This window comes from Culex pipiens, chromosome 1 (assembly GCF_016801865.2).
Source record: "Culex pipiens pallens isolate TS chromosome 1, TS_CPP_V2, whole genome shotgun sequence".
NCBI lineage: Eukaryota > Metazoa > Arthropoda > Insecta > Diptera > Culicidae > Culex > Culex pipiens.
The window spans coordinates 12,058,566-12,074,860 of NC_068937.1; the positions used below are offsets into that span (position 1 = coordinate 12,058,566).

At 45.6% G+C, this 16,295-nt stretch overlaps 1 protein-coding gene across 1 annotated transcript; it reads left to right on the top strand.

Annotated features, from left to right (window-relative positions):
* Window positions 1–173: 173 nt before the first annotated feature.
* On the top strand, window positions 174–15,643 carry LOC120430666 (protein xmas). Its single transcript, XM_039595771.2, has 4 exons — window positions 174–349; window positions 410–753; window positions 814–1,679; window positions 12,540–15,643. The coding sequence occupies exons 1-4, from the start codon at window positions 294–296 to the stop codon at window positions 15,585–15,587; spliced, it is 4,314 nt and encodes a 1,437-aa protein (XP_039451705.1). The 5' UTR covers window positions 174–293; the 3' UTR covers window positions 15,588–15,643.
* Window positions 15,644–16,295: the final 652 nt, after the last annotated feature.

Genomic DNA, 16,295 nt, shown 5'->3' on the forward strand with positions numbered 1-16,295 from the left:
TGTGGTTTCAAAAACCAAACCTAATTTAACCCAATTTTGAGTAGCCTTTTATCATAAACATAAACCACAAAAACATCAAAATCTGCCAACCCTGCATTGCTTCGAAACTTTGACGTTTCGCAGCAACTTTTCGAACCAAACCTAACCGCACTTTTCGTGACAGTTCGCTCCAAAAACCAAAACATTCCCGCGGCGGGTCGAATCGCGTTTTTGTGTCCGTAGAAGGATTCTATTTAAAACCGGTAAAAAAGTGGTAATTTCGATATATCTTTACCATTAAAACTGAAGCAACCATGCAGGAAGACGACGTGATCGTCATCGACGACTCCCCGCAGCGGAAATCAATCAGGTTTGTTCGCGAAAAACATTCCAATTTTTCAACGTTAATTTTTGTTTACAAATCTTGCAGCTGCGAGAAAATCCCCGAACTCTTTCTGGACAAGCTAACGGCGAAGAAGCACTTTAGCCAGTTTGGCCGGATCAACCGGTTCATACTGCGACCGAAGCGATTCTCCTGCACCGTGGAGTACGAGAGTCAGGCCGCGGCGGAAGCCGCACTAGCCCGGGGCGGACTGTTCCGGGAGGTGCGCTTCGAGATTTACTGGACGGACGAGCGGGAGGGGGCGGCGGCGGGGAGGGATGAGGGTCAGACGCTGGATCCGGAGGTGCAGCAGGAGCTGGAGTCGATGGGGGGAGGTCCGAACAGTTTGCGGGTGCGGCAGCAGCAGCAGCACCAGCAAAATAGCAAGTTGTGTGAGTTTCTTGGGGGTCTTTGGAAGGGTTCTGGAAGTTGAATGGTTTGTCTCTTTGCAGCTATTGAATCATTTCTGAAGAAAACGGAGCGCTTTCCAGCGCCGTCGCTGGTGGCGCCACCAAAACCGATGCGGCTTCCGCCGGCCAGATTGCAGCAGCCGGAACCTGACTCGAAGGCCGCCCCCGTTCGGGGGGAATTTGAAGCGCTGGCGAGGAAGTCGGCAAACACTGCAGAGGAGCGATATCGACTGTTGGAGGCCCGGGACAAGTACTTCCGGTTGACGACGGATCGCACGACGGACATCCGGAAGGCGCAGAGTACGCAGGGAACCTGTGAGGACATGTGCCCCGAGAAGGAGCGTTACATGAGGGAGTTTCAGCTGCAGGTGGCGGCGTACGAGGCGGGTGAGGGAGGTGGTCAGCGGATGGACCACCGAAAGGCGATCAAGCAGTATTCGAGGAGTTCGGCCGATCAGGAGGCACCGTTGGCGCACGAGTTGCGCTCGGAGAAGGGGCTCGGGCTGGCGATGGCCTACCTGCTGCACCGGATTGTGGATTTGTGCGAGGACGAGGACGTCAGCATGAGCGATTGGTTCCACTTTGTGTGGGACCGGACGCGGAGCATCCGGAAGGACATTACGCAGCAGGAGTTGTGCTCGCTGAAGGCGGTCCAGCTGGTGGAGCAGTGCGCGAGGTTCCACATTCACTGTGCGGCGCGGTTGGTCGCGGAGGAACCGTCCGTGTTTGACCAGAAGATCAACACGGAGAACATGACCAAGTGTTTGCAGTCGCTGAAGTACATGTACCATGATCTGGGGCTGAAGGGGGTGCGCTGTCCGAATGAGGCCGAGTTTAGGGCGTACGTCGTGCTGCTGAACCTGAACGATGGCAACTTCCTGTGGGAGGTCAAGCAGTTGCCGAAGGAGGTGAGTAATTTTCTACAAAGTCGGCTGATGTCGTGCATTTTTTTTTTGTATTTTTTTATTTGTCTCAAACAAAAATGGTACGTAAGTATTTGAAAATCTGTAACATAAAAAGGATTTTTTTTCTGATCGGTATGGTGTCTTCGACAAAGTTGTAGGTATTGATGAGGAAAAAAAATGCTACACGGAAATGAATTGTGAGATTTTTAATTATTATTTATTTATTTTGCCGCAAAATTATGATTTTATAGATTTTATATAGAATGTAAAATAAAATTTGCAATCGAAAAGTACTCTACAGATTTCTTGATAAAATGCACCGTTTTCAAGATATAGCAACTTAAAATATAATTTTACTTAGAAATTTCAGTTTTTCGATGTTTGTTATAATAATTATAACAATTCGAGCCAAACATTTCATTAGGGCACAAAACCAAAAACCGCGATTCGAGAAAATCGCTTGCAAAAAGTGCACAACTTGTTTCAATTCCTATTTAAAAAAGAAGCTTGACTGATGGTATTTTTACTTATGATACGATAAAACACATCATTATCCTCAACTCTGCTTGAATGCTTCTTAAGAGGCAGTATTTCTAGATTCTGCTCGGTTTGTTCTAGAGGTCGTATCGAGGTGCTCCGATTTGGATGAAACTTTCAGCGTTTGTTTGTCTATACATGAGATGAACTCATGCCAAATATGAGCCCTCTACGACAAAGGGAAGTGGGGTAAAACGGGCATTGAAGTTTGAGGTCCAAAAAACAAATCTTAAAAATGTTTTATTAAATTATTTTTTAAATCAAAATTACATTTCCAATACTCCTAACTTACGTGAAATTGACCGAGGATTCCGAATATGTCAAAATTGAGACCAAAAAGTGCCGTCTTCTTGGCCTACAGGGCAAAAACTAACGTTGAAAAATGTTTGCTCTAGAAAAATCGTAAAACTATGAGAAAAACTGCGATTGGCCAAAAAGTTAATACCGTAAGCTTATAGTCCATGAAATTACCTATCTTTTGACCTATGGGAGTATGGGTGTTGGAGGCTGTTGCAAAAAGATATTAAGGCTTTAAAAAAATTCATTTTAAACAGTAATTTGCAAAAGCTATGAGAAAAAGTCAAAGCAATCCTGGATGTCTATAGCACATTTTGAAGGGCTTCAAAAGTCCATTCGAATGCATCTAAGAGAGTTGGAATTGATGAAGTTTTACGGAAATGCGAGCAATTTTAAGATTTTTCATGTTTTTTGGACCTCAAACTTCAATGCCCGTTTTACCCCACTTCCCTTTGTCGTAGAGGGCTCATATTTGGCATGAGTTCATCTCATGTATAGACAAACAAACGCTGAAAGTTTCATACAATTCGGAGCACCTCGATACGACCTGTTTCACATCGGTGAAAAACTCGCTCTTAATTTATGTTGATTTTCGCAATAAAACGCATAATTTAAAAAAATCTCGTTATTAGGCCCTTTTAACTTTCCAACTGTTGTTCATAATGGGCCCTTTCTAGATGCAATTTCGAAGAGAATTGAAAGGGCACTAAAGCGCTGTCATCCGATTGTTGTTTTGAATGATGTTTATGGGACCTTTTGATTAGTTAGAAATAATGAGAAATTCAGCGAACATTATGTTAATTGGTGAAGTTTTGTGATCGAATGGTGAGAATAAGGCATGTGAAACATAAAAAATCTTCAAAGGTGTACTGAACAGCATCCGCGGGACCGTATTAAATATTGTGTTTCGAAGAAGTTTTTTTTCTGCAGAAATCTTTGGTGAAACGTAAACGATAAGTGCAGTGCTTCTTGGGACGCACAGTCCGGATTTTTCGCGATAATTTTCGTCGTAAATGATCGTTAAAATTTATTCCAACTTTCAGTTTTAGTAATTACTCATCAAACTATCGGTTATATGAAGAGTAAAGCGTCATTTATTTACTATTTTTGAAATTTGCTCGCGTTATCTAAATTGTAAAAACAGTAAAATTATACTGATAAGTCCAGCCCATAGCTTTTGGGAGATTAGCCAGAGACCGAACTACTTCAGTTGAGTGTTTGCAATAGAATGAATTTTATTTTGGACTGTCGTCCCATTACACCTCCGACTCCCCTATTCGTAGTCTACTGTGATCTGATCTTCGTCGTCTTCCATTACTCCTCCTCGACGTGATCCGGTAGTAGACCGATTTCTTCACGCAGCATCTTGATCCGCAGGTTCTGCAACGGCTTCGTAAGAATGTCTGCCAACATCTTCTCAGTCGGACAGTACTGCAGATCGATCATCTTCTTCTCCTTCAGGTCGCGAACGTAGAAGTATCGGGTTTCGATGTGCTTCGTCCGCTTCTCGATCTTGTTGCCGTCCACGAGCTTGATGCAGCTTTGATTGTCCTCGTAGACCGGCACAGCTCGGTTGATCTTGATCCCGAACTCGCCCAGCAGCATCTGTATCCAGATCAGCTCCTTGCATCCTTCAGTCAGCGCCACCAGTTCAGCTTCTGTTGATGACAGCGCTACACAGCTCTGCTTCCGGGAGCCCCAGCTGACGAGTCCGCCGCCAAAACGCACCAGATAACCAGAGTTAGATTTCCGGTCCCGGTGGTCACCTGCCCAGTCCGCATCCACGTACATCTCCAGTCCTGCACCGGTAGATCCCAAGTGCAGTTTGTGATCGCTCGTCCCCATCAGGTAGCGTAGCACTCGCTTTGCCTCTTGCCAATCCAGCTGCGTCGGACGACTCGACTTCTGAGCAAGAATCGATGTGCTAACAGCAATGTCCGGTCGGGTGTGAACAGCTACGTACAGCAGACCTCCGATCAAGCTCAAATAATCGGTGTTGTTGGGTAGCTGATCGTTCTCCTCCTTCTGCTGTAGGTAGGCTAGATCCAAGGGAATCTTCGATTTCTTGGCATCCTCTAGACCGAATCGACTTGCCATCTTGGTGATGTACTTCTGCTGGTTCAACTTGAATCCATCGGCCGCTCGCTCAACTTCCATTCCCAGGAAATGCTTCAGATCTCCGAGGTTCGTGACGGTGAAGTGCTGTTGCAGGCCGTTGAATATCGCTTCAAACTCCTCCTCAGTCTCGGCAGCGATCACCATGTCGTCTACGTAGATGATGATGTACGCTGTCGACCTTCCGGTCTTCCGAACGTAGAGGCACGGGTCAGCCTTCGCCTGGCTGAATCCCAGTTTCTTAAAAACTGCGTCGATCTTATGGTTCCACACTCGAGCGGATTGTTTGAGCCCGTACAGACTCTTCTTCAATCGACACACAGTGTTGACGTCTCCGGTTGTGTATCCTGCAGGCTGCTTCATGTAGATGGTCTCCTCCAACTTGCCATGAAGGTACGCTGTCTTGACGTCCACGTGCTTTGCCACCATCTTCCGACGGCTAGAGATCGTCAGCAGGATCCGGAACGTTTCTTGTCTGGCCACAGGTGCGAAAACTTCGTCGAAGTCCACGCCAAACTTCTGGGTGAAGCCCTGCGCCACGAGCCTGGCCTTGTGCCGCACGATGTTCCCCTTCTCGTCCTCCTTGGTCTTGAACAGCCATTTACATCCGATCGCCTTGCGATCCGGGGGCAGCTGGACCAGCTCCCACGTGCCGTTCTCCATGAGTGATCGGTACTCATCGTCCATCGCGTCCTTCCACAGCTTCGCATCGCCACGTTTCATCGCCTCTGCCGGTGTAACGGGATCTCGACCCTTCGTGGGCTGACGTCTGGCTGCAAATCCAACTAGTGTATCGTCCGAGTTCTCGTCTCCACTTGTTTCCGAGTCCGAAACGATCTCGTCATATCCAGAGTTGGCTGTGAATGATGGAAGGGACAGGCCTTTGCTCGACAGAATAAAATCTTTGAACTTGCCTGGAAGACTGCGCTCCCGACCGCTGCGCAACAACGCCGGTGACCCAGGCGGATGTAATGGTCGCGAGGGGAGCGCAATAGGTGTCACGTCACAGCTGGGACCTGCCACGGGCTCGGCGTCCTCTACTTCAACTTCAACTTCAGCGTTGTCGTTTTCGAGTTCAGCTGTGACTTCAGGCTCTTGTGGGACATCATCAACGACTGGTTCAGCTTCTTCCAGCTGCACCGGCGGCTCGTCTTCTTCCTGCACACACGGGATGGGTTCTTCAAAATCCAGACGAATCACCATCGGTTGCTTTGCAGAGACAGGAGCGCTTGCCGGGACTCCTCCTTCACGGAGAAAAGTTACGTCTCGTCGCTTGATCAACTTCTTCGCTATCGGATCCCACAGGCGGTAGGCCTTGATATCCTCCTCGAAACCTGTCAGAATACACTCGTGGGCTTTGGCGTCCCACTTCTTCCGCTTCTGTTTCGGGATGTGCACCATGACTGGAGTTCCGAACACACGGATGTGTGCCAGATTTTGTTTACGTCCAGTCCACACCTCTTCCGGTGTCTTGTCGTGGCCTTTTGTTGGAGATCGATTCGCCAGGTATACCGCTGTGCCCGTTGCCTCCGCCCAGAAGGTCTTTGGTAGGTTGGCGTCAAACAGCATGCACCGCGCACGCTCGACAATGGTCCGGTTCCCGCGTTCAGCAAACCCGTTCTGCTCCGGCGTGTAGTCCACCGTCGTTTGATGGCGTATTCCCAAGCGGCTGAGCAAGACCTGCAACTTCTTGTTGGTGAACTCCTTACCGTTGTCCGTGCGTAGAATCTTCAACTTCCGACCAGTCTGCCTCTCCGCCTTGCAGCGGAAATCCTCGAACGCGTCGTAGACTTCGTCCGCCGACTTTTGCTTCAGAAAGTACACAACGATCCGCCGCGACTTGTCGTCGATGAAGCTCAGGTAGTACCGCCTACCTCCGAGGGATTGAACCTCCATCGGTCCACAGATGTCAGAGTGAACCAACTCCAACAGGTCGCTTGCACGCGAGCCAGCCTTGCTGAACGGAAGACGTGTCTGCTTACCCATAGCGCAAACCTTGCACTTTTCGACAGCAGACTCGTTGTAGTGGACTCCGGAAACTAGACCATTCTTCAAACGTCTCACGCCGTCAAAGTTGAGATGGCCCATCCGCTTGTGCCACAGTTCCAACGATTCCGCAGCAGTCACCGCGAGCGCTTGAGGCTTCGGTGTGGCCTGGTTCAGCCTGAAGATGTCCTTGACCATACTTCCGGTGGCAATGGTGGCCCCGGATGCGTTGATCACCTTCACTCCAGCCTTGTCGAACGTAACCGTGTTCCCTCTCTTCACGATTTGGCTTACCGAGAGTAGGTTCGTCGACAGATCCGGAATTACCTGCACGTCGTTGACTTCAATCGGCTTCTCATCGGGTGAAACCGTGGTCCACAGCTTCATGCTTCCCTTCGCGACGACCTTCATGGCACCTCTGTTCGCAGCAACGACTGTACCACTGTAGTTCTCCAGGTTGTCCAACGTTTCCTTCGACTTCGCAAAGTGGTTGGAAGCCCCTGAATCGAAGTACCAGTGGTCGTCCTCATTGACGGTTGACAGTACGGTACACCAAGCGTCACCGTCCCTCCGATTCGAGTCCTTTGAGCGGCAATCCTTCGCAATGTGTCCGAACTTCTGACAGCGCCTGCACTTCGAACCCTTGCTGTCGCCGGTTGGTCGTGGTGGCCGTTTCTGCTCGGGTCTACGTTCCTGCTTCCTGCTTGAGTAGGCCGCACCCGCCGATGTCACCGGGAGCTCCTGCAGCAACTTCGTTTTGATGGAATCTCCAGAAATCACCGTTCCAGAATTCTCCAGAGCCATGATCATCGGGCGGTACGATTCCGGCAGTCCCGCCAGCAGCAGTCCACCTACCAAATCCTCCGGAATAACCATTCCGATACCACGCAGCTGGTGCGCGGTTGACATCACCGTGTTCACGAATTCCTCCATGGACGAACAGTCCTCCAAGTGCGTCGAACCGAACTTCCTGATCAGGCCGGTCCGTCGGGTCAGCCCCGCGTCCTCGAACGCGGCTTCGAGCGCTTCCCACGCTTCCTTGGCGGTCTTCGTGTCCTTCACGTGACAAAAATTGTGACGTTCCAGGTGCAAGATGATCTTGCCTCTTGCCTTGCGATCCTTGACGGCATCTACGGCTTCATATGTTCCGTCCGCCTTCTTTGCCGGCTTCACAGCGGTCCAAAATTCTTCGACTTCAAGGTACGTCTGCATCGCAAACTTCCAGTCGGCCCAATTTTCGCGACCAGCAAGCCGTTCCAAGGCTGGGAAACTTCCGGCTTGACTCATCTTGCTCCGGAACTTGATAAAATTTCTTGAAAAAAGTAACTGCTTCTCAAAATTCTTCTAAGTGTTCAGTTTTGAAATCTTCCTGGGCCCATAACCTTTTGGGAGATTAGCCAGAGACCGAACTACTTCAGTTGAGTGTTTGCAATAGAATGAATTTTATTTTGGACTGTCGTCCCATTACACCTCCGACTCCCCTATTCGTAGTCTACTGTGATCTGATCTTCGTCGTCTTCCATTAATAGCACTAATGCTCGGCTGGCACGCGTTCGTTAAAAATAAACCATTTTAAATAATCAATTATCTACCTTTCCGCAGCCGGCTGCCTAAGATTTAAAAATTTCAACCGATAAACAAAATGCTCATGGTCACATCACTGCCACTCGTGAATCCTGACCTCATACCCATCTACTAACCCCCTCAAAACTCATGTGATACTTTGTCGGAGAAGCAGTCGATTGGGCGGTCTCTATCACTCAAGTATCGGACTAACATTCCCATCCACTTCCCCGTGACCCTACCACTGGTCGTGGCCGGCGCCGGTATTGATCAGCATGATAGGGGCCTTTGAGAAGTTGCGAAGCGAGGAAAGATAGCACCCACTTATCTTCCACGGCTCGTGGATGTAACTTCTGGAGGTCCTGGTCAATAACGGAGTAGCAACTGCGGGTGGGCACCTATGCTTATGCTTAAATCTTTGGTGAAACGTAAACCAAACGTTGTTTTGAAGTGAATTAGTGTTAAGAATGTATGAAAACTTCACTTTATAACATAGAAAGTTCCTCAACTACGAAAAACTAACGAAAAAGAAAAGGGCACAATTGATTATTTTTTTTTCTGGTTCGGAGTGAACATTGTTATGGGCCCTTTTGAGTTTTTGATTTTTTCAATAGGAAATTGTTTGTTATCAATCTGATTCTTGGAGGGCATGTAGGGAGTGTACTAATGAATGGAATAGTGGAATAATTCCGAATGTTTACGTTTTGGTTTTGTGCCCTAATGAAATGTTTGGCTCGAATTATTGTCCATTCCGGATTTTTTTGCAAAATAAAGTGGAACATGGATTTTCCGAAAAAGTGAAGTTTTGGAGTTTTGGTGTCTTGACTTGTCAAAAAAAACCAAAAATGTTTGTTTTTGGAGCTCTAAAAGTACTCCGAACTTGACTTTTCTCTAAAACTTAACCCTGAATTGCTCTATTCAAAAAACTGTTTTTTGAAGGTTTGCTCAGGTGCTTTCTCTAAATTTAGTCGTAGATGGCGTTAATAGCGAGATAAAATTTTGGTGTTTTCGACAAAGTTTGCTTGGATTGGCAAGCCCAACAACTTTCTAGAAAACAAAAAAAAAAAAATCCCAAAAACATTCCTGAAAAGTTAGATTTCCAAAATCTCCCTAATCGTGAACCACCCTAATTATCAAACAAAACAAAGTTTTTTTTTCATAAAATTATTTTAATTAGGTCCTTTTCGGTGCTGGGACCTGGTTAGGACCGAGTCGGCAAACAAAACAAAGTTGCCCCTTTCCATTTGCAACCACTCTTCTGAAGACACCAAAGCTCCAAAACTTCACTATTCTTTGGAAAATCCATTTTCCACTTAAATTTGCGATGTGGACCACATTTGCAAAACACAAAATTTTTAAATTTTAATTTGTGATTGATTGATTTTTTTACATGCCTATTTGTATTTAATAAAATTTTAATCCCCAATTTGTTTAAATTCTCAATTTTTAAATATTCGTGTTTTAATATGTATTTGTTTTTCTCAATTTATGAATTTCAGTGTTTCCTAATTTTTGTGTTTGTGAATCACCAATTCTTTTTTAATTTTCTGCCAAAAAAGCATTGTTGGTACAGGTTCATTTCTGAAAAATAAAACATTTGTGAAATATTCTGATCCTTGTAAAAAAATATTTTTAAAATTTTGGAATCAGCTCTGACACCTCAAAACGGTTAAATTTTGAGTATTTGACCTTTCTGTTAGTTAAGATCTCAAAATTTTAAAAAATATTGTTTTTTAAAGAGATCAGAAAATTTTACGAATGTTTCTTTTTCTTTTCAATTTACCTGTACCAACTTAAAATTAAAAAAAAGTGATTCACAGATTCAAAAATTAGGAAACACTTAAATTAAGAAATTCTGAAATAAAAACACATATTAAAAATTAGGAAATTACAAAAGTCAGGGAATTAAATTTTTCAAAATACAAATATGCATGTAAAAAACTCAAAATTTAGTAATAAAGAGAATTCAAAAAACAAAAATAAAAAACAATTTTTCAAAAAAAAATAAGTTTTGCTCACAAAATATTCAACAATGCTGCTATTAAAAGTTAAAAGAAATTATTTTTTCAATTCAATTGGTGTTTATTAGAATTTAACAGTTCTGCTCCAGGATGTTACATTTGCAATTCAGAGATTTGGAGAACCTTACAACTGAGATCAATTCATAAGCCTTTACAGGGAGGGTACATGTTTCTAAGTTTAGATTTTGCTAGATTTTTGCTATTGAAATTTAACAAAATTGTAAATCAAACATTTCAAAACTCAAAAAAATAATTTTGATAATCGAGGAATTTGAAAAATTCCTTGTAATTGTAAAATTTTCCAATCTCTTAATCCTCTAAATTTGTTTTTTAAATCTAAAATATGAATCCAAAATATTTTTTGATATAAGAAAATAGAATTAAAATATTTCAGAATTTATAAATTATAGACTTTTTTTAATTTAGAAATTGGGTCCTAAAATGAAGCTTAGATTGCTGATATTATTGTTTACAGCGATAAAGCTTATTTTTCTGAGTACAATGACACTTTGTACGACCACAAAGAGTTTAAAATGGATTTTTAAATCAATTTTGAAAAATTAACCTCGCGGTCCTTCTTGACAGCTCGTTTCAAGGGGACCATAGTTGATCCATCGAAAAAATGTTTTCTTGTCAACTTTTTTTTTGCATTAAAATGGAAAAAAGTGATCAGAAATGGTTTTTAATCGTGTTTTTTACCGTTGTACATAAAAATTTACATAGGGCTTTAGTACCCAATTGATGAATTTAGGAATCTGCTCTAGGGTTGGAGAAGATTAGAATTGGGTTAGCTAAAATTAAGCTTGAATTTGAGATATTATTGTTCACAACGATGAAGCTTATTTTTCTGTGTAAAATTACCCTTTGTACAGCCGCAAAGGATTTAGAATGGATTTTTAAATCAATATAATAAAATTACTTCGTGGCCCTTCTTGACAAAAAAGTTCCTTCTTGACAGCTCGTTCCAAGGGGACCATAGTTGATCCATCGGAAAAATGTTGTCTTTTCAATCTATTTTTTTTGCATTAAAATAAAAATAATGTGATCAGAAATGGGTTTTAATCGTGTTTTTACCGTTATACATAAGGCTACCAACTGTACGGATTTTTTCCTTACCATACCCTCTTTGCGGATTATTAACAAGCTGGAATTTTTGTAGGGAATTTTACGCATAATACGGATTTGTACGGAATTTTAACAGCCTTTTAAACATTGAATTGCTTTTTTGATTTGATCAAAGCTTTTGTTAACTAGACATTTTTATTTAACTGTGAGTTGGATTTAACAAGGGAGAGTTTTCCGGGTTTTCCTCAATTCAAACTTGATTATCAATAATTCTAGAGTTTTTGAACTATTGTCTTTCATATGTTGATAGGGCCTTTAAAAAAACTCTGGAACTGTTCTTTTATAAATTCCTCAATAAAAATATTTATCCATTAAAAGATCCTAATACTTGTGAAAACCTTTGTTCATTTTAACAAATCTAGAGTTTTTTTTTTTGAAGCTCCTATAAACTGTTGTGTTTCACATGTTATAGCACCTTTTCAATAAAAAAAAAAAAAACTCTGGAAAAGTGTTCGTGAAAACACTGAGAACGATATTATTCGTAAACTTTTAAACGTTTATCAAAAAGATTGAAGAACATAATGATTTGAAACAAATCACGGTTTATTTTATGAATACTTTTAAACGTGCAAGTCATAAGCACTCTGATAACATTTTGTAAAATTTGTTAGCTGTAAAAACGACACAGTTTTATATTTTTAATACTCAAATTTATTTATTTTAATTTATTTAAATAATTCCTTGACAGTTTTTGATATACCATGGTGTCATATTGGAAAAAAATGGAATAACAACCAGGTATAAACTTTATATAAATTTTGTACCAGCCAAAACTCTTAAAAAAAAAATCGGATTTTGGTAAATACAATTTTGCGAACAAAAGTCTGCAAAATTCTCTTTTCCGTGTACCTTTTTTTCTGGAAGGAGCTATTACACTACCGCAAACAAACAAACTAGCACTTTTTCGTGTTTGACAGTTAACCAAACTCGCAAACAAGGCTAAATGTATGAAGGCTGACGTTTGCACAAACAAATCCAGGCAAACTGACAAACTGTCAAAAAGTGCGAGCTTGTTTGTTTGTTTGCCGTAGTGTAATAGCTCCTTGAGTAGTCCTCATCAATACCTTCAACTTTGCCGAAGACACCAAACCGATCAGAAACATTCCTTCAAAAAAGAAAGATTTTCGAATATTTACGTTCCACTTTTGCATGGACAGCTGCCAAAATTGTATGGAGACTTGTATGGGTCGCATAATTAAAATCCATTTCCACTGCCCAGGTCCAACAATCGTCGGAGATCCGGTTCGCCATGCAGGTCTACTTCGCGCTCGAGAACAACAACTACGTGCGCTTCTTCCGGCTGGTTCGCCAGACGACCTACATGAACGCATGCATCCTGCTGCGCTACTTCAACCAGATCCGGTCCCGTGCCCTCGAGACGATCCTGCGCGCGTACACCCACCGCACTCCGGCCCAGTTCTCGCTGCGCCACCTCACCGCACTGCTCGCGTTCGAAGACGACGAAGCGGCCGCGTCCTTCCTCGACTGTTACGGCCTGCCGGTGGACGTCGAACTTGGGACCGCCCTGATGGACGCCAAGCAGTACGAGCGGCCGGAGATTCCGTACCAGCTGGAGCGTGCCTTTGAGTTGGTTGAGAGCAAACGGCGGTGCAGCGTTGGTGAAGCCATTGCCGGGGGTGAGCTTGAGCGGGAATGCGTGCTCGATTCGCACGTCCTCGAGGACAGTTTTGACGAGGACGGATTTCTGAAGGAGCGCATCCTGCGGGACATCCTGAAGCACACCAAGCTGCACCTTGAGTCCAGTCCGGTCGCGCAAAGCGACGATGACAAGGTCTTTAAGGTCCCGTCCCCGACGACGATCTCGCCGAAGCCACTCTTCCCGAAACCGACCGCGATCCGACCGAAGATCGAAACCACAAGTCCGCTTCCCCCGAACGCGAAATCCATCATGTCCCGATCGAGTCCGTCGCCAACCCTGTCCGGAATCACGCCGCTGGAACCGACGCCAGAACCCTCCGTTCCGGCCTTCAACCTGTTCGGCTCGATCCCGTTCGTGAAGCCGCCGGAGCCGGACCAGGAACAACTGCTCCGGAAGAAGCAGCAGCTCGAAGAGCAGGAGCAACTCCGCCGGAAGCGGCAGCAGCTGGAGGAGGAGGAGAAAGCTCGCCGGAAGCGGCAAGCGGACGAGGAGCGGCTGCGGCAGGAGTTGATCGCGCGGAAGGAGGCTGAGGTGAGGCGGTTGAAGCAGCTCGAGGAGGAGGGGAGAAGGGAGTTGGAGGCGACGGTGAACAAGATGTGCGAGCGGATTTGCGGGGAGCTGCTGGATGAGGTTTGTGGGGAGGAGGTGAGGGAGGCGGGTGGGGAGGCTCACTATCGGCATCAGCTGCTGGAGAAGTTGCCGCAGAAGGTGGGGGAGGAGTTGCTGGGGGAGGTCGTGCGGGAGATGTTGGAGGAGACGGTGAGGGAGGAGGCGTTGGTGAAGAACTGCCAGGAGAACAGGCAGGTTAATACGATGCGCAAGTTCTTCCGGGTTTGGAGGAGGAATGTGCTGATGGTGGTGAATAATCGGGCGCAGATTGAGAACAGTCCGGCGTGGCTGCCGGAGCGAACGCTGGCCGAGCAGGCCCGGGAGTTGTTCCAGCAGCATCAGCGCGTTTGTCTTTCGAATATGAAGCGTTACGTGGGGGGACGCGTTGATCCGGTGAAGGTACCGGAGAGGAAGGAGGTCAAGATTGACGTTTTTGAAGTTATGCGGGGTGGGATCTCGGTCAAGAATCGCCGCGATCCTCGCGGCTTCATCAAGAATCACCTCTACTGGAAGCTGACCATCTCGATCCCGTTCAAGCAGGAGGAAGACGCGGCCGGGTTCTACTTCTACATCAACAAGTGGCTCAATGGCGTGTTCAGGCGATCGGTTGATCCCGAAAGCTCCAAGTACTTCTTCCTTGAAGCGCAGGAATCGACGACGGCGCGCGAGCGCCACGTAGTCTGCATGCGTCTACTAAAGGGTGCCTCAATCCTGGACGAACTGAACGCCAAAGACCCGTCCGCGCAGGACAACTCCGACGGCGTGATCTTCTTCGTAACCTCGGGAAACCTCTCCAAATCCCGCGATCGCCTCCACAACCTTCTTCAGAACGTCGCCTCCTGGGGACCGGTCCCGCTCACCGTGATCGCCTACAACTGCCACCTGGAAGCGGACGAAACCATCGAAGATCTCCTCGACGTCGATCAACTTCTGGAAGACGGCAAGATCAGCGACTGCGAAGTCTTCCAACACTTTGAATCCAAACGAATCCCCCTCCGGGAAACCCTCGCCAAATCCCTGACCTTCCTCGCCTCCAACTACAACTCCGACTCCCCCCTCGTCATGGAGTCCCAAACCGCCTTCATCAGCACCTGCCTCGGCGAAGAACTGTGGCACCGGTTCCGCCTTTCCACCGAGCAAAACCCCAAACTACGCGACGCCTGCACCGATCCCAACTTTGTCCTCCAACAGCTCTACAACCAGGCGATCGATCGCGTCTCGAACCTGGTCCAGCACAACCTCGCCGTCTACGCCGACTTCCCGGCCGAGTTCAAGCCCTTCGTCTCCAAACCCCGCTACCACGACATCCCGCTGGACATCGAACACTTCCCCAAGGACTGGCGCGACGCGCAGCGTCACCAAAAACTCGTCACCTTCTTCAACCAGCTCAAACTCAAACCACTCACCCTAAACAACCCCAAAACCCTCCCCGACCTTCAATCCCACCTCCTAACCTACATCAAATCCGTCCTCCCAGCACCACAAAATGACAAGATCGCTCGACGCCTACTTGCCCTGACAACGCAACAAATTCTCCTAAACAATCCGCAATCCCTCCCCACCCTAAACTGGCTCTCCCCCCTCTCAACCCTCGCCACCGAGCTGCTCCGCCTCCGCTGGAGCTCATCCCTGACGCACCTCCCGTGCGAGGTCATCTACCACCGGGCGGAGTACGCCAGCTTCACGCGCACCCTCTGGTGGCTCCCCGAGCTGCGCAAACTCAAACGAAGTTCCACCTCAATGGAAGACGCCGTTGACGCGGTGGAAGTTCCGCAGTCGAAAAAGATGCGACTCAATTTGAGTCTCGGAAAAGATGATTTGGACGAGATATTGGAACGGGGTAGGCGGTGTCTGGAGATGGCCGACCGGAAGTTGGTGCAGTGCAGGGAGTTTACGCAGCAGTCGAGGGCGTTGACGGGTGGGTTGGATGGGGAGTTGTACGAGCAGGAGAAGAGTGTGAGGAAGGATCGGTGGACGTGGGAGGCGAGTTTTAGGTAAAAGAGTTTGTTTGAACGAGGAATAAAATGGACACGTTGGTTTTTTCTTTTGGAAAATTTGAGTTTTTGATTCGAGATTCGAAAGTGTCCAAAGAAGATGAGTTTTCCCGATCAAGGACGGCAAATTGTACTCGAATCGCAACGGTATACTTTGCGATATGCCTGGTGATTGTTGCACTCGATAAAATAGTCAGTATTTCGATCTTCCATCGTGAAATTACGATCGAAATTTGTAACAGCAGGTTCAAAACTTTCAAAAATAACAAAAAAAAAAGAAATTAAAAATATAGATAAAACATCAAAAACTTTGATAAATAAAAAAACAAAAAAATTTTTTTTTAATTTTGCTGCTAAATTCTCAACTTTTCCTGTCCTTTTGGAGAAACAAAACGGCCTACCTCTCCCAACCAAAACTAACAGAATGGGAAATTAAAACCTTCAAAACCAGTGCTGAAAAATTCAACTTTTCAGCACTAATATCGAAAAGTAACATTTTCTAATATTTTGTTTTGTTTCGAACGGTGAATTTAATAAACACATGGATGTTTGACTTAAAAATCCATTCAAAAAGCGTTTTTCAAAATTGCAAAAAATTGTTGTAAGCAGCGTTGGAATAATCATCATCAAATGAAAATCATTGGACGTTCATCAAGAGAAAAAATCCGAAGGGAGCATGGCTCTCCTCTCTCGCGCACGAAAAATCTGTAAA

Bases quoted from the DNA above. Each gene is read 5' to 3' on its own strand.
- LOC120430666 (XM_039595771.2), top strand. From the start codon at position 294: ATGCAGGAAGACGACGTGATCGTCATCGACGACTCCCCGCAGCGGAAA. The intron at 350-409 runs GTTTGTTCGCGA...CAAATCTTGCAG, and splicing joins CCGCAGCGGAAATCAATCAG to CTGCGAGAAAATCCCCGAAC. The intron at 754-813 runs GTGAGTTTCTTG...GTCTCTTTGCAG, and splicing joins CCAGCAAAATAGCAAGTTGT to CTATTGAATCATTTCTGAAG.